At 36.2% G+C, this 19,194-nt stretch overlaps 1 protein-coding gene across 1 annotated transcript; it reads right to left on the bottom strand.

Moving 5' to 3' along the window:
- Positions 1-249: 249 nt before the first annotated feature.
- Positions 250-13,426, bottom strand: atp2b1b (ATPase plasma membrane Ca2+ transporting 1b). The gene is made up of 21 exons (XM_060885615.1): positions 13,331-13,426; positions 12,213-12,614; positions 9,837-10,034; positions 9,326-9,583; positions 8,944-9,069; positions 8,483-8,668; positions 7,523-7,555; positions 6,665-6,814; positions 6,293-6,507; positions 5,684-5,926; positions 5,252-5,493; positions 4,733-4,970; positions 4,382-4,561; positions 4,085-4,172; positions 3,878-3,984; positions 3,462-3,653; positions 3,153-3,366; positions 2,753-2,964; positions 2,441-2,548; positions 2,169-2,357; positions 250-2,048 (listed from the first exon to the last, which is right to left on the bottom strand). Exons 2-21 carry the CDS (start codon positions 12,400-12,402, stop codon positions 1,713-1,715), a joined length of 3,705 nt encoding a protein of 1,234 aa, XP_060741598.1. The 5' UTR covers positions 12,403-12,614; positions 13,331-13,426; the 3' UTR covers positions 250-1,712.
- Positions 13,427-19,194: the final 5,768 nt, after the last annotated feature.

Below are 19,194 nucleotides of genomic sequence, written 5' to 3'. Positions count from 1 at the left end.
CAAAGTAATGTTTTAAATAGTTTCCTGCAGTACATATATCTTTTAAAAAATATATATTGCTTACATATCATGGTGTGTATCAATTTGTCATCCGAAGAACAGACTGACAATTCATATACCTACCTGTTCATGCTTCAGCTAATATTGCTAATAAATTATTAACAATGCTAAACAATTAACCAACATACTACATTTACAATACTATATCAATTGTTGAATTTGTAACTAAATACACATCCTTTATTGCCAAAGACACACATTACTCATACTTACAAAATGTTCAATCACAATCACAGTAACAAACACACAGATCAGCATTAATTTCCAAAACACAAATGAAACTACAGTGAAAAACAGAATTAAAGAGCCTTTTATAACGTCATTTGCAGCACAACAGCAGAACATAACCTATTACCTTTTACAATTCTTAATAGAAGCTATCATTATCAGATCAAGAGGTGGAAAAACATCTGCACTTTTGCTAAAGAAATACATTGATGTTCATCAATTTGTTATATTCCTGAAGGGTCTTTGGGGTAATTTGGGAAAACTAAATATAGTTTGCTCATCATTCAGAAGTATACAATATCTGAGTTCATCAATGGAATAAAATGACAAAACTGCATTAAATATTGCTTTAATTTTGTGTGGAGTGCAGCTACTGTGATTTGCCAGGCTTATGCTGAATGTGTTTATTCAAATAAAATAACCAGCAACTGCAGAACGTAACCCTGATACAAAGATCAGTGCAATAATCAAAAGGCAGGTGGTAACGTGTTTAGATGTACAAACACTTATATAAGTGTTTGTTAAGTTTATTAAAGTTGTATAAGTTTATTATTAGCCTATAGTGTACAAAGTTTTGATTCATTTTATAGTTTTTGTGCTTGAATTGCATATCAGACAACCCTTTTCTTTCATTTATAACAGTAGCTAATCCCAATTTCATGCAAGGTGACAGTCTCAAAAAGCATGTAAACAGACCATTTTAATTACAATATAAACAACAAATTCATAAAGTGTTTCATAAAAAATGCTCAAGGGAAATAAGCAATTTTGGTCAAATTCTGAATCCAATGACAATCACTGTATAATTATCTGAAGGAAAATACATAAACCATAAATCTTTTATTTTCACATATATCTTCTGGGATGAAAATATTTACAAAGTGATCAAAAGATTAATTCAATTTTTAGACGAAATTGACCCACAGACAAAATCTCTTTTTTACGATGAGAACACCCAGTTGCCACCCCTGTGAACACGATTTCTTCATATACGTCATTCAACATCACATTTTTGTTTTTAGAAAATCTCTTTTACCCAATCACATTAGGCTCACGCCCATCCTCTGATTATTTATTTATTTATTGAATATGCCATGCAGACACATTGTTCAGTTTCCAGACACAACATTACTGTCTATCCCTGCACTGAATAAGTTTGTTGTCTGGTTGTTATGAACTGAAATGCATAGCTGCAACATATCTGGGTCAAATGTTCAAGTGAACAGTAATAGGCACACCCTTATCACATCAGGCAGTGGTTTGTTTAAATGATTTTTTTTTTAGCAACAACAAAGGGAAAAAACGGGAAACGTCATAATTGAAGAAATCACATTCACCTGACATCTGGGTTGTGCTCTTTTTGACATGGTCATAACATGGTTGGTATCGATGTGTTCTTAGGAGGGTTTTTAGCATGGGTGTAATCACAGCGATGTCTCCAGATTGTGCATGGGACTACCAGGGGTATGAGGACTGGCAGTCTTTGTTAAGTCCTTGTAGTTAGGAAATGTTCTGCTGTTGGCAGAATTGTTTTGGTCTGGTGAAGAAATGCCAGAAGGAATGGCTGATGGTACAAAACTGGGTTTTGTTGGTCTGTCTTCCTCCGACTCAGTTTCATCAATTAGGGGGATGGCCAGATTGGAGTCTTCAATGTGGAACTCTGGGTGGTTCATGAAGTTGTGAATGGAGCTTCGTGATTCTGGAGTCTCCAAGCCTTCATAAGGGGACAAAGCTTCCCGGAAGGCATTTACCACACGGATCTGTTTAAAGGGTAAAAAATACAAGAATGTAGAAAAACAGTCAAAGAAAGAAAGACTGGGAAAGAAAAACACACAATATGCCACTCTGTAATTTTTTCAGAATTCATAGCTGTCACTTACTTGTGTCTGGATTCTATTTAGGCCCCGGCACCAGAGGACCTGCCCTCTCCTTAGTTCCATCTCAGCATGGTCGATCTCATCCAGAGACTCCATCTCCTCCAGTTCCTCCTCTGGGATTTCCTCCTTCTGGGTACCATGGCCAGCAGTCTTCAAGAACTTTAGCCGACTTGTGGGAATGGTGGTTATCAGCTGTGGATTGTTAACGCAAAGAATGAGGACCACAAAGCCCCTCAAAAGAAAATGATACATAGACAAGGCATCTTTAGGCTCACCTGACCCCAAATAAGGCTTCCAAAGCCAAGAAAGACACACCAGAGCCACTGCTCAATACTAAGCCCAACACAGCTGAAGGGCTTGCCACCAAATTGCACAATTACAATCTGCAAAAGAAAGCCCTTGTGTTAAATACAGCAGGTGTATAAATTGTTATTAGTGCTAGAAAGAGTTATGATAATAATCCAATGAATATAACCCTATTATGACCCAACTGGGAAAAATAAATGAGAAGGAAACGTAACCCTATTCCTTTCCCTAACTTTGGTCTAAATAAAATATATTACTAAAATACTGCTGTTTTACATTACCTGGATAACAAATGTGACAAAAACAATGGAACAGAAGATCAGGTTGTTGAAAATGCCATCAAACACATTCCTCTCGCCATGGATCTTGCGAGCATTGAACTCGTTGAAGAGTTGCATCATGACAAAGGTGTTAAAGACAACTGTGTAGTGTTCTGAGGGAGGGGCATGTAAAGGAGCATTCCTGCCACTGTCAATATCAAAGATCTTCTCACCTGTTAGGGGATAAATCATACGGCAAACGATTATCTAGATTTACCAAAAGGAAGATTTACTTTTTTTGGCCTCCATTTTACTTCACGTTGCAGTTTTTACAGAGAGTTTCAGTTGAAACTTGCTTATTAATATACACTTTTCACACCTGTAAAATGGCTAATAACTGAACCAAAAATGCACTTCTTACCAGCAAACAACAAAGTAAAGATGATAATGAGTTGGTATACAGCGTGACCCAAAATGTTTTTCATCATGGTTCTTGAGATGAGGGGCTTGTTGCGACCATAGGGTTTCCTCAGCAGTAAAGCCTCAGTAGGCGGCTCAGTGGCCAAAGCCAGTGATGCAAATGTGTCCATGATCAGATTCACCCACAACATCTGGACTGCTTTTAGTGGAGAGTCCTGTAAGTGGGGTGGGGGGAAACTCTGTAAACTCTCCCATGTACATACTGTAAAATATCTCCAATAGAGAAGGAGTATTTTGAGGAAACACTGACCTGTGTGATACAGGCGCCAGTGAATGCCACAATTACAGCCACTACATTGACTGTCAGTTGAAATTGCAGGAACTTTGAGATGCTGTCATAGACATTTCGCCCCCACATCACAGCTTTCACAATGCTGGTGAAGTTGTCATCTGTCAAGATAATGTCTGAGGCCTCTTTGGCCACATCTGTTCCAGCAATGCCCTAAAGAAACATGACAAATCTACATGACAAATATCTCTGAATTTTCATTGTGCCAGCATCCATCACAGAGTGCAGAGTGTAAAGTGTCTACTCTTTAGTATTGCTTCACATTCTATTCCTCAATTTTTTAAAAATCCAATATGTTGTTTTATTTATGTTTTAATTTCATTTTATTTATTTTTAAATTAATTTTTTACTTTTTATTTACCGTTTAATATACATACCATTGCAAAGCCAACATCAGCTTTTTTCAAGGCAGGGCCATCATTTGTTCCGTCTCCTGTTACAGCTACTACTTGTCTTTGCTCTACAGCAGTACTATCGATTATACCTGAGATTGAAAATTTACAAAAGAAGTTGCAATGCTAGATTGATCTATATAAATAGGATACAATTTGTAATATCAAACTATGCAAGTTCCAGAAACGTACCTTTAACTAATGTATGCTTATCAGTTGGAGAGGATCTTGCAAGTACACGCAGTTTAGGCCAAATCTTATCAAGACGCTCTTGTTCAATCTGAAATAAGGACATAATTATTATATCACAGTGTCAACAGGATAAATATCCAAATTTCTTAGTGAAGCAGTATTTCTTTAGATTTTTTTCTAATTTTACACATTGTTTATATATACAAATTCATAAATATTATAGTATGTTGTGTACTCTTCAAAAAAGTCCTTTATAACATCTTGATTATAAATGCATCTACATTGTCAGTAGCTTGCCTCTCCTAGTTCATTGCGTATTCGCCTGTTGAATTCTTTGCCCTCAAGGCACAGGAAATCATCTCCAGGATGAAGGATGCCACACTTATTGGCAATAGCACGGGCAGTGTCAATGTTGTCTCCGGTGACCATACGTACAGTGATTCCTGCTCGCTGACATTTCTTAATGGCCTCAGGGACCTAGATCGGTGCAAGCACCCACAAGTTAAAAATATAATATACATAATAATAAGTAGTATTGGGGAGTCAAGAGGGTAATACGGCTGGTTATTTTTGGTGTCTGAAATAAGATCATTTTCATCAGGTCTGTTTAAAATTGTGGGAATATACAACTTGACAAGTAAGACCCACCTCTGGTCGAACAGGATCTTCAATGCCCACAATACAGAGGCAGGTGAGGCTGGTAAGGATGTCAGCCTCATTGTCCCAGTCTGGTTCCCCCTCTGAGGCAGGAAAGTCCCTGTAGGCCAGGCAGATTGTCCTCAAACCCTCTAAAGCCATGGGCTCAATCACATTATTCAGCAGGTTGTCTCGATCTCTGGGTTTGAAGACTTTGGGATCACCACTAGCTGTTAAAACTTTACAACACCTGCAAATACAGACCAAATGTTAGGTGCTTATACTTACAAATACTTGCTCATATGCATACAATATATATTGGTAAGTGTAGCATATCCCAATAGGTCAAAACAGATGTAGGTTCCTATTTTTAACAGAATCAAGATTCAAAGGTTGCAGAGCATTATAACCAAATAAAGAGACAATCATTCTTAGCTCTATAAACTCTATAAACGTTGCCATTTAAAAAAATATATATGTGGCACCACAATTACACGTTTTGAGTCCAAAATATCTCAAGTGCAGACCTACTTCTTCAGAAGAATTTCAGAGGCTCCTTTGCTGAACATCCGGTAACTTCCATCAAAATTTTTCAGCACTGTGCTCATGGATTTTCTCACAGAGTTGAAGGTGTAGACTTTGAAAAGCCTCTCTTCTGGGTATTCTTTGCGGATGATTTGGTAGTCTTTGCCCAAGTCAAGCGTAAACCCCAGCAAGGCACATTCAGTTTTGTTCCCCACCTGACGAGGTAGTCCACCTTCTTTCTCAGGTGGCTACAAATATACAAATAAAGCAGAAATATTCAGTAGCCCATGAAACACTGTAGTTAAATTCAGATTGTATTCAACAGTACACAAAACAACATATAGTTTTTAAGTTTCAATATTAATACCGTTTAATATAACAAATTAACTAGAAAATAAGTCAGAAAAAATGCATACTGAACTAGTGATGATTTCTTACCATGATCTTAGTAGTGTATGCACAGTTAACACTAATGCCAATGATCAGCAGATCCAAGATCTTGCTTTCAATGAGATCAGGTTCAGGCACCTTCCTATAGTGTCTATCTCCCACATATACTTGCACCACTGTCATTCTGTTCATGGTTAATGTGCCAGTCTTATCGGAGCAGATGGCAGTGGCATTGCCCATTGTCTCACAAGCATCCAAATGTCTGACCAAGTTGTTATCTTTCATCATTTTCTGAAAGACCAAAATCAAGAGAATAGTTGCAGAGCACCATAACCAAATGAAGAGACAAGCATAGAAAATCATTCTAAGCTGTGTAATCATTTTGAGCTGGCATTCAAAAATAATTCATTGACTGACATACAGGTAAATGAATAACGCCATTGACAAAGCTACACTATCTAGTCAAAGGTTTGTTGACACTTGACCATCACACCCATATTTGAGCTTTCTCCATTACAATTTCCCATTGTGTGGAACTTTAACACTAAATGCACAATAGGATATAGGTGCATAAATTCCTTCATATTAAAGTGGATGATTTTACTAATAGCAATAGGGGAGCAATGTATGAACAAAGTTTATGTACATGACTCATACTTTGACAGAGTAAGCTAATGAGATAGTAACAGCAAGAGGTAGTCCCTCAGGCACAGCAACGACCAATACAGTGACTCCAATGATGAAGAACTTGACAAAGAACTGGATGTAGACAGGGGTGCAGTCTTTAACCCATTGAAGCCCTTGAATGCAGAACGTGTCCACCAAAAAGAGCACCACCAAGATAATTACTGTGATGGCCGACATGAAAAGGCCTGGCGAGCAAACAGTTTCAATTATTTTCATAAAGCTGTTCAAAAGCAAATATGAATCAAAATAACACTCCATGTAAAATACAATGATCATACAATATAAGTAAATGAACATATATTTTAATAACATATTAACATACCACTTCATATAATTTCTTACCTGCTTTTCCAATTTGCACAGCTAGTTTGGTAAGCTTCCCTTGAAGTACAGATTTTTCTTTCTTTGGCAGACTGGATTTCTTTTTCTCTTCAACCACTGTCCCATCCTCACTGCTGAGAAGCTGTCCTTCAGCAATTACTCCATCTTTATCTGCACAGCAAATACCAGCAGCAGTGAGATCAGTACATGTACCAAGTGCGTTAAACAACTCAACAAAAAATGGATTATCTTGCCAAGCTGCCTTGGTGGGATGCCTTGAGGGGATGCCTTGATTGCACTTACTGCTACATACTGCATATAACTAAAGCTCATATCTGTAAGATGACATTTACCTATATTTTATTTCTGAAGTATGTATATTTCGTTTTGTGTATAGTATTTTAATAGCCCTTATATATTACGCTTATGAAAATCCCAACAGAACATTACTTTTGTTGCATCAGATATATGTAGTAGCGTTAAACAATCCTTAATCCTTCACAAGAGATTGCTCCAACCCGACCAAGGTATATGACAATAATTCAGTTCTGTAGTTCTATCTACATGCAACCACATTTAACAAATTCACACATTACCAACTATGCAGTCATTTCATACAATCAATCTCAATACATAATCTAACAGACTTACTCTATATGTGTTGGTGCCTGTGTGTGTGTATAATATACATAGCATGAAAAAGCAGTGTTGTAGCATCGTAGGTCTCAGTAAGCTCCTGGTTACTATCAATATAAAAAAGATAAATGACATGTGACCCTTAGGTCAGTGGAGAACCATATGGCTGGGGCACACAAACAGCACTACCAATCAGACTAACATAATGACATCAGATGTTTTACAAAGCTGTAAAGTACTTACCATTGTATTTCTCTGATACATCTTGCTGTTTGTCTGTTGGATAAAGCAAATGGTCATTTGTATGTGGACACACACAGAGGAGAACTTATTCTTCAGTCAGATCATCTTGTCTGACTTCTGTTGTGGGTGAAAGCTTTCATTAAAAAGCACACAAAAACTATGAGTGAGTTCCACTAGATCACCAAATGATTGTGGGCACATTACCATTACCATATGTGGAACTTCACCAAACTGTTGCAACAAAGCAACAATTGTTTACAATTGTACGGGATACTGTGTGTTCTGTAGCATTAGAGTTTCCCTTTACTGGAACTACAGGGTGTAGCGCATGTACACAAAATGAAGTCCATAAAGACATTTTATGTCAAGGTTGGAGTGGAAGAACTTGAGCGGCCTACAAAGACACTCAAACCTAGTGAACACCTGTGGGATGAAATTTTTACTGCAAACCAGATTTTCACAAACATCATACCCACAAACATGTGGTATTATATGAGAATTAGAACAGCAAAGAAGGCCAAATCTGGAATGGGATGTTCAACAACAGACACAATTACAGCATAGGTATAATGATCTGGTGTCCTCTAACATTTGGTCATATACTGTAGTGCAGGGCTATTAAATTAGTTTGTCATAGTTTGTCGGTTCATAAAAAGTCCATTGTCCAACTAAACTAAATTTATTATAGAGATGACTTTCACTCTAGGCCAAACAAATTACTATGTACCGGTGCACCAATTGAATAGCCCTGCTGTTTTATATTACTTACAGTACAGTATTAACACACCAAAAGCAAACTGTCCTCTGGAAGTGCAAGTAAATAGTCACATGTAGTGAAAACACAGTGGATGAAGTTTTTAACTAAACATGCAGGACAATGTCTATTTACACTAGACCATTCTGTAAGTGCAAATTTGTAGTAGTATTTGCAGCCTATTCAATAAATGTCCAAAGTCTTACGTTTTAGATCCTTCTTTTGCCTCTCTTTTTCTTTCTTCTTTTCCTCCTTCTTCTTTTTTTTCCTCTCCTTTTCATCCACTCCTTCATCATCTCCTGCACCGAGGAGGGTGAAGATGATACCAGTCTGAGAATTCAAGCCCACCGCGGTGACCAAGATACTTCCTGATCCCTCCATAACATGAGTGCCTGAAGGAATAATATAGTGGTTACAAAACATTAAAGAAAGATTGCTTTGGAAAATTATCATTCAAGTCTATCAGATAATAAGCCATATATCAGCTACATATATTCTTATATTCAAGTATAATTATTCAAATATGTATTATTAAAGTTCTAATGCGTTTCCAGTTGTACTGCTGACTCTTATGCAATGCCCTTCTTTCTTTTCATGATACCTTGTAATTGAACAAGGTTTCTTTTGTCTGTATGAGGAAAATGGCTAAAATCTAATGATTCAAAACCTGAGAGTAGCATGGGATCTTTGTCCAGTGTCTTTCTGACATGGTCCGACTCTCCTGTGAGAGAGCTTTCGTCAATTTTTAGATCATTTCCTTGGATTAGAATACCGTCAGCAGGAAGAAGGTCACCTGAAGGCACACAGCAGAGGCTAGATGGTCAGGCCTTGGACATAACATACAGAAGCTTCACTTAACAAACCAAAATAAAAGCTTTCAGTCAGTCAAAACAAGACAAAAAAAAAACAAAAACAAAAAAGAGAGGCAAGACAAACTGGCCTTTCTTTTATAAAGAAATAGCAAAAATGCATTTCCCTTGCTTTCAATTTGTTACATAAAGAAAATGTCATGGAGGGTCAATACTGGAGATGCGGGAGAAACATTTTACCATATTTTACTTGAGCGATGTCACCAACAACAATTTCGACCACAGGAATCTGAATGATTTGGCCTCCTCTTATCACTGTGAACTTTTGCTCCTGTTCAATGCGATTCTGTAAGCCACGAAACTGCTTTTCTTTGCTCCAGTCATTAAAGGCAGTGACAAAGACCACGCAGACGACGGATAAAAGGATGGCAGCGCCCTCTATCCATCCTGCCTCTGCTTCAGTGTCATCCTCTACTCCTCCTGCAGCTCTTCCACAGTCTACCACAGACAACACAGTCAGTCCAGTGCACAGCCACAGAGAATGAAAACTGCTATTTAATGTATTTTTAAAACTATACATTTTGCCTTGTGTTAGTCTTGTCTTTCAGTAAGTAATGTGAAGTAATATCTCTAAAGCAGTGTAACAGAATAATGACTCAAGGCTAATTCAAAACTCACATTTTTCTATTAAGTACATGTATTTAATACAGTCATATAGTTCTGATGTGTTTAAAATGACTAAAGCCCTCACTTTCTCTTTCAGCATCTGGAGGTCTATAGAAGGAAAGGCCTAAGGATATCATGGCTGCAACTTCCAAAATAATTAGTGTCACATCCTGCAGTGCTTCCCACACTAACTGAAGGAATGTTTTGGGCTTTTTTGGAGGTATGAAATTCTTTCCAAATTCTTCTTTTCTTTTTGCAAGGTCATCAGGATCTATGCTCAGCCCTACAAAATAGAAGAAAGAAAATGACATTAAAACAAAAACTTTTGAATCTTTTTTTGTAATATAATTTACCAAATTACACCATAATACCATATTGGATTAATGCAATGCAAAACTTCTGGATGCAAGTAGTAGATACAATAATAAACGTATGATGATTCTTGACTGTGTTCAACCATAAACTAAACAGTGAGTTGGCAGAAATGATCAGACACTGGATTATATATAATAACTGAAATAAAAGTATTAATATGAGGGTTGTACAAATTTTAAGTCAAAAACTACATCCTGAAAAATAACTGTTGCAAGTGGTAGCTCAGTGGTTTCATGATGTTGGACTATTTATTGTAAGTTTGTGAGTTAACATCCAAGCACCACCAAATTGTCACTGCTGGGCCCTTAATCAAGGCCCTTAAAATTTGACCCTGCTCCGTTGTAGAAAGAGATAATGTAAGTCATTTTGGATAAGGGTTTTGTCCAAATGCCATAAATGTAAAGGTTACCGGTTAAAGTAACATGCTTTGAGAATCCTAGGCCCTAAGTGTATAAGACTTGTTAGCTTAAATATATGTCTAACACAAATATGATTCTTGTCTAAACAGAATAAGAAAGATTGAGATCTCATTTTGTCTGCAAGAAGTGATTGTTCTATGAGTGATGCATAACAAAGCATAGACGCATCTAGTCTCTATATTAGATCTAGATCCAATCACCATTTCATAAGTACAGAGTAGTATTTTATTGTACATTTTTTTACATTAAAAAGCAAGCGATTACAAAATATGTACATTTATTACAGAGTTAAATTCAATCAGGCTACACAGAAAACTGAGGAGTTTTATTACGAGCTCATAGTTTCACCCGTGTTATGCCGCACAATATTTAAAATAGACCAATTTAAATGAGCAGCAGCTAAAATGTTAGAAATATTTTAAAATATTAACAGGGCAAATACAGCCATACATAAAAACAAATTTTTCCTCTTACATTTTTTAAATATTTCAACACCTCTTTACTTTCACATAAAATGCAAACAAGGGCAAAAGCAGAAGAGGAGAAGAGTATAGCAGTCTGGGAGATTAGTTAGAAACGGAGCACTGAGGATTTTGCTATGTGGTTTACGCAGAGTGGGATTACATGCAGAAAATCGATCTGCTCCCACCTGTCACTAGCATGCTATGGCACAAAGCAGGACTATGCACCAGCTCACAGGATAAACACCAATGTCAAGCAGGGTTGCCGTCACAATGCCTACTAAGAATAAAGGCCAATTATCATGTGCAAATTAAGAATAATTGAAATATGGAGTCAATTTCTTTTTCTACAAATCTGAAAATACAGCACATTTTAAAGAGGCATACTTATATCACAAATTCCTTCATTCTAAAAAAAGTAAAGGTTTAGAGATATGTGGTTAGATTTTTATCAAATTTATAAATTAAAATAAAAAGGGTAATAATGTGACTGAGCAATTTAGGCTTTAATGTGTAGGGTTTAAAGAAAGACTGTCACCCATGTGTACACTTCTGTAAATGTTCATTAGCCCTGAGCAAATATTCAAAATGTCAGCAGCAACATTTCCAACATAGTGACAGATTTGGGTTAACTATTCACATGTCACAGCAGCAACAATATCAACAGTACACAAGTTAGCTGAGCAGCTCTTCCGTGTGCCTGAACATGAATGGCAGTAATGGCTAACCACCACACACAAGCAAAGTAAAACTATTGCTTATTTCATTTGGCCTGAAATGACAGCCTTGGATAATGTATGGCAGATATCAGCAGATCACGTACTCTTTTAGGAGTTCCTACATTAGGTAAAGTACACTTAATGAGTTAGGAAAGATTTAACCTATAACAGCTTCCTAATTTAATCAGCAATAATCAGAAAACCTCAAGTAAGTTCTCCATATCATCTTGATTAAACATAGTAAACTTACAGCAAAATCTTTGTACACCATCCAGAATCCGACCTCACAGAAACCGTGCAGAGCTACAAAGGGTCTCACTCAGCTGCTTAAGTATCGGATTCACCAGAGATCATCATGGTACATGTGACCTAAACCTCCTATTGTAATGACTATAATGAACTTTATGATTCAGAGAGAAGCAGTGACACACCAACATTTTTCAATGCTTCGGCACACCTGAATAATACAAACATAGTTCATATTTACCATCTGTGGGTGAAGATTTCAACCTGGAGCAGATTCCTTTGACGTCTCCATAACACTCTTGGATTCTCTGTAATCCTTCGGTGCCTCTGAGTTCCATGAGCGACCGAAGCTCTTGGAGCGTGCAGCCAAAATCAGCATCGTGGTTGGCGTTTGCCTTGTACTTGGAACCACGGCGAGAGTTTCGGGCCATGTCTCCTCTGCAGCACACCAAGCAAGTATTCAGCAGTAAAACCCAGAATATCCCATAAACCACTACTAATTCAGGAGAGCAGAAAACAAGTTCCCAAAACTGAAAGCATATAAATAGTGTTGTCCATTTGATGCAACTGTGTATGCTTTCTCATCTTGGATTAATAAGGGCCAGTGAAGATACAAGTTGTTCAGATCCACACTGTGCTACATCTGAAGAAAAAAAAAAAAGAACCATTATTGAGGTGAAAATCAGGACTATTTCAGAGATCAGGCTCAGAACTAGCAAAGATCTAAACTAAAAGATCTTAACTCACTATCGTTTTAAAGTATACTACACAGCCACTAAAACTCGAATAATGAAATCTGACAGCTGGTAAACTTCCTTGAGCACCAGTCAGACCCAATAACAAGTCACAGTTCTTCTGTCATAAATGCCAAAGCAGATAACTCTATGATTAATCAATGAGGGAATCATACCAACAGTATGTCTCCTATCTTTATGTAAGACATGAACAAGTCTGTGATGTGACAGTAGGCTTTTTCCGGCAGTGCTTCAAAGGCAAGATCTGCCGACACGATTTAAGATGAAAGGGATACATTTATTTTAATTACATAAAACAAGACAATCAGCTATAGGCCATACAGGCAAAACAGATGCAGAATCCCTCAAGTCACGAGGCATCTATGTGTTGTGATAAATCAATGTATGATGTGGAGAGAAGATTATGATCCACACAAGTATATAATGCTGAGGTAAAGAAGGGCACTACTGCTACAGAATAACTTTACCTACATCACAGCATTCACATGCTCTTAACATCATAATGAAAAACTGTATGATCCACACTCAGCTACCACATGTACCTACATTTTTTAAGATGTATTATGATTGGGCCTCTTAAATGACAGTAGTGCACTGAACACACCGTGTACTCACATAGTAGCTTCAAATCCATTCCTGAAGTAACGGTGAGAAAAGGTTACAGCTAAGCTGTGAGCAGCTCCCAACACCTCTGAAGACAAGCCTTTGTTTCTAAAAGCTGACTGATTAGCACCTCACATGAGAACTGTGAAACACCATAAATACACCCAAGATATATTCCATTCCTTTAATGAAATCAGTTGACCTTCAGTATGCTGTTGTGAGCAGCACAGTGTTCATCAAAGGAAGAGGATCGCTAAATGATTACCACAGGAAAGCCTCTTGGTTAATCTAATTAGGCAATCTGTGGCTGTAGAGAACTGCAGAACTACAATGAACACCACAGGGGAGTTGCAGAGTATAATATAGAATACATAATGTATTCCCTTATACTTGCATGCAGACACTTGGTCATAGTTGGTGTTCATTTGCTCATGGATGAGTTACACTGGAGTAGCCAGGCAACTGCTTACAGAACATGAGTTTCCACTCAATGCACAATTTGTACTGCTTGAGGTATTACTAAGAAGTGTGATTAGACATTTTGTAATATATTTTAGAGGCTACTGATTACAGAGAATATGTAATTGGTAAAAATATATAAATACATTTGAAAAAAGGCCATGCCTTAATGAATTAAATTAAGAGCTATTTAGAAAACAGTAATACAAATTTTATATAATAAATATACATAAATAAAGATAATTACAAACATCTAAAATAAAGAAGATTAGAAACGTTATAATAATTTTAGGCAGAAACATTAAGACAAATAAAAACAATATTTAGTTATAAATGTTTGCAGATAAATTCAAACTTTTTTTGCTTAAATAGAAATTTTTCCATGATGTCATTCCTGAGATCACTCCAAATGTTCACTTGCTCTAAGCAAATAATCAAAGTGACAACATTTGCACCAACGTGAAAGCTCTGGGTTAACAAGTCTCATGCATGTCACAACAGTGATAAATCAACATGAGTATATCTGGAGGGACGGAATGGACAAAATGTGTTTGAAGGCACTTCATGGGCAAGAAGGCATAAACTATTGAAGTGACCAGTGATAGTGATTAGTAAAATCATGAGTTACTCAACATACAAAATGCTGAAGTAGTAAGGTGTCGCTTGTAATGTAGATGCTGAAATCTAACACTATTTCAGAGTTGATTACTCTGAGCACTGTTCCACAATGTGAACTGAAACCATTTTAATGAACAGGCACTAACAAAGCTAGTGATAAAAAATACAAATCATATGACCCATACATTATGTAATATAGTTTCATTTTGCTGACTCAGAAAACAAGACCGGAAAGGACATTCGTGGAGCCGTACTGTCTGAAGATAAAAATAACAACATGTCTGAAGCTTAGAAGGTCAAGATGGTTCTCACTTCATATTTCTAATATACAAAGCATGACCAGTAGCTCAGAGAAAAGAAGATTTAACTATAACATGAACGATGATGCTAATTTAACAATAAAAATCATTACAAAGACACAAAAGGCATTTTAAAAGACAATGTTGTTAAACTACAGTTGAATATCTCGTTGAAACATATATGATGTCATGACAAAAAATTTTTTTAGAGTTTTTTTTTTCGGTCACAGTCAAAAAAGCTAGAAATATGCTATATATTGCTATATCAAATGACTGTGATTCTTGGTACCTGCTGCAGTTTAGTTTAAAATGTGACACCTCAAGAATAAAGTGTAACTGGAAACAAATTTACGTAGTAAACTCCCTGTGTCTGTTAATTAACCACTGGTGACAACCTCTTCACCTCAACTAGCCAAAGTAAGAAATGCACGAGAAAGTGAACCATAATCTGCAGAATATATGGGCTCTTACAGATCAAATGAATATTAAAAGTAATGAACAAATATGTAAGTCTTCATATATAATCTAATTTACAGCTAAAGACAAGACACTACATGTAAAAATGGCAAATTTTCCTCACGCCAACTATTAAACTACTAAATTGTAAGACGAATAACAAACTCGGCTTTGGAAAAAACTTTAGTCCCAGCCTTTTGTGCACAATTTAATCAAATCACTGATTATATTATCTGAATTTTGTTCTCAGTTCAAATTCTTATAAACCTCACTAAACAGAATGGAAACACACCAAACCCATTGTATTTTTAAAATCATTTCCTCTCAAATTTAGTTTTTTGTTTCTATATACAAAACCAAAAATTGTTTTTTGTAGATGACCTGCATTCATGAACGTTTACATGCTCAAACTAATTGGAAGAATAGTGCACAAAAAATATTTGAATAGCGCAAGAAAGTTAAATTTTAATAGCCATTTCTTAAATAAGTGAAAAACAATAAACAACTTATTATCCAAAAATTTTTGAGTTTGTAGAGTTTGTAGTCTGTAGAAACGTAGTTAAAAACATCTTTACAGAGAAATCTTTTTTTTTTTTTTTTTACTTTTATAAACCATTTGCTCAATTCTCTGGTGCATAAATAAATAAATGCACCAATACAAAAAATAAATACTTCAGTAATCAACTAGCTGATAGTGACTGATTGTATCCTATTCACCTGTAGTGTCTAGAATTAACACGCGGGGCCCTGATATAAGACATAACTAACAATTGTACACTGTTGTCTGTATACACATGTGCTAAGGGAATATACAGTCTATCTAGAGCTCTTTTTAATCCTGATTTTGCTGGTAAACAAATGAAAAGAAATTACTCAGACAATAAGTTGTTTCCATCTACAATTTTATGTGATAATGATATAAATGTCCGAATATAGACTAGCTACTTTAAACTGAGAACAGGTGTTCTACAAATCAGTATACCTGGTTAACCCTGGTGTAAATCTCCACTCTCTCATATACTGTATATTTAACAACAGCTGCATCCAGCACTTCACTACAAACTGTCAAAGGACGTTTTATATTCTATTCCCTACTGTATCTAACAAAAATCCCAAATTAAAATGGTAGGCTTAGCAATATGATCTAAAAATATTTCAATTGTTCTTATAAATTGTTTATTTATAAGACAGATAATTATAATGTATATACAAAGGCGCACACCGGTATTTACATTCAGACTGTCATGATCAAACATTATCACTGCCTTTATATGGTAAACAAAAAGGTATAAACAGTGCCTACCTGTCCTTTTTTATTCTAGTCCCTTTAAACGCGTGTCACGTCTCATCACTTGCCGACCTAATGATTCTACAACTCTATCTGGAAAGCCCCGCCCACCGCTTTCTGCTCCTCCAGTGCTTACGTCATGAGGGATTGTATTTGCAATTCTGATTGGCTGATATGCTCGGTCCAGGTACAGGTGTCACCCGTAGCTACAGCTTATTGCACCACATTTGTTTAAATTGATATAATATAGATATATCCTATATTTTTGTATCAATAAACAGTTAGCAAATTTTTCCAAAGCCCATGCTTTTTCCTGTGTGTGTGTGTGTGTGTGTGTGTGTGTGTGTGTGTGTGTGTGTGTGTGTGTGTGTGTGTGTGTGTGTATTAGATAAGAGTTGCAGGACATGAAATCCACTAACATAACATTTTTTTATTTTAGATTTTCCAAAATACACCATAATATGATGAATTAAAATATCTATATTTAAAAAAATTAGATTATTTTAATTAAATACAAGTGTGCTGATTGGAGAAATTGAGCAAAGCAAAAGACTTTCATATTTTTAGGAGAGAAGGTAATAATATCAGTTATAAAATAAGAAATCAGAGATTTCTGCCCAGTCTGTGATCCACCATCAGGAGAATTAATTCTATATACCGGATGGAAGTATTAATCTCATTTTCATTTCATTAATGGAAGACATTGATAATTATACTGAAATGCACAGAGGAAACTGAGGGATGAAATGCACTGTTCCAAAGTCATTTTAGTTGTGAGCTTGTGGGCTATAAAAGGAAATGTGTTGAATCATAATCAAAGAACAGTTTATTTAGGATTGCTGATATCAAAGTTCATGTCTGGTCTAACATAACATGGTAATCCCAAAATCTTCTTATGTGCACATCATACAATACAACTAGGGGTTTCCATGCATCCAGAATAGGAGGTAATTATGTGGGTCTATTGTTTATTTTAATATATGTTCTGTATCTATATTATTTTCAAATGGTAGCACAATATGACTAGCACAATATTATTCATACATGACCTATAGCCCTATATTTCATTACAAACATTCCTATTTTGATTTAAGGCATTTTCAATGTACTTTGTCCAGTCTGGATTCTTGAAAATATTTTGTTTTGTGTGTTTTTGACACACTTTGTACATGTACATAAGTTCATGGTGGGAGTGGAAGCTGAAGCTGATGTGGTGCTCCACCGCTGTCCTCTGTCACACACATGCAACATGCTTAACTCCACTGCTCTGTCTTACGGATGGTAGAGAGCATGACCTCGCTTAAACAGGATTAGCTATAAATAGTGCTGCCGATCTGCTTGGCAGCAGTGTGGCAACAGCTCATCTGATGATTCTGATCCTGGCTCTGTGAGCTATGGGGGCTAAAGTCTTTGCTCACCTATACCTTCAGATCCATGAGGCAGTTCTGCATTCAATCACCTTCCACTGTTTTAAAAAAATACCAAAGCAACAGAACCAAATCTGGCATGGCTCAAATTTTGTATAAATGATGGATGAAGAGATCTACACCAGGGAACAATACGTAACTTTTACACTCTGTCTTCTAATCTTTTTCCATTTCAGTTATTCTCACATTTGTACTCCCCTAGGTCCCTTTTGGAAAGGATGAACAAGGACAATTGAGTTCTCAGATTCAGACATCACCCTCCCATAGCTGCTCACCATGGTGACGACTAGTGATGTCAAGCCACAGCGACGCCCATGCCTAGGTGTTTTTACACTCTGGCAAAACCATATGGTGTCAAATGGTATTAAATACATGCACAAATGCTAACATTCACAGGATGTACTCACATTACAGACTTAGTAAAGACACAAAAACATAAAACACATGAAACATACATGAGAGGATTACAAATATAACTCCACACACCTGCACAGGAATAGATTACTTTACATAGACACTATAACCCCGAAGCAGTATTCACTATATTATTGTGCATAGTTGCTGATCTTCATTTTCTAAATACTCAGACAGACTAGGAATATCAAGTAAGGGTGTTCATAGCTTTCTGTAGCTCACTCACTCAGACTTACTGACACCATGATAATGAGATACATGGGTTTATTGTGGCATTTCTATAGATAATGGATTCAGTTTAATTTTCTATAACAAAATGTAGATTATAAAGCCATTCTTGCCAAACATTCCTACCATAAATTTGACAAGCATACACATTGAACATTAAGACACACATACAGTATTCACATCCTGACACAAAATAACCTATATTCTTTTTTAATGGAATAACACAGACAAAATAGTGTGGTAATAGAAGAGGAAAACACTCTTTTTTCTAAAAAAAGAATTTTTCTAAACTCAAGTAAAAGTTCCAATCTATTATTTATGGCAAGGTAGATGCACATGATAAGGTCAAGTGGCTTAATTAGTTTGACCCATTATCAGTTAAACTGAAAAAAAGGCTTTAATTCATGTTTTGTCACATAAAGACTGTGCTCAAAATACGTGAAACACAATCTGGCATCGCTTTCTGTATTCAGATAGATATGGTCAGATTATTATAGATTCAGGATATCCTTTCTACAACTATAAAGTTTAATAAGACACTGTCTGGTTATTATGGACAGTGCAGACCTTTATTAGACCCAATATTAATGTAATAGTATTTATTACAGTTGTAAAAGACACATTCTTGTGGCCATATTCTGGTGAAACACTATATGGTCCTCTATAGCTGACCATC

This window comes from Tachysurus vachellii, chromosome 13, assembly GCF_030014155.1.
Source record: "Tachysurus vachellii isolate PV-2020 chromosome 13, HZAU_Pvac_v1, whole genome shotgun sequence".
Taxonomy (NCBI): domain Eukaryota; kingdom Metazoa; phylum Chordata; class Actinopteri; order Siluriformes; family Bagridae; genus Tachysurus; species Tachysurus vachellii.
This window is presented reverse-complemented; position numbering and strand designations above follow the sequence as displayed.

What these genes read in the sequence shown, in the direction of transcription:
- atp2b1b (XM_060885615.1), bottom strand. Translation starts at nt 12,402, where the DNA reads ATGGCCCGAAACTCTCGCCGTGGTTCCAAGTACAAGGCAAACGCCAAC. An exon ending in TCCAGATGCTGAAAGAGAAA is followed by an intron (nt 9,584 to 9,836) that starts GTGAGGGCTTTA and finishes TGTCTGTGGTAG; the next exon opens with ACTGTGGAAGAGCTGCAGGA. An exon ending in TCTGAAATTCTTCTGAAGAA is followed by an intron (nt 4,971 to 5,251) that starts GTAGGTCTGCAC and finishes CTGTATTTGCAG; the next exon opens with GTGTTGTAAAGTTTTAACAG.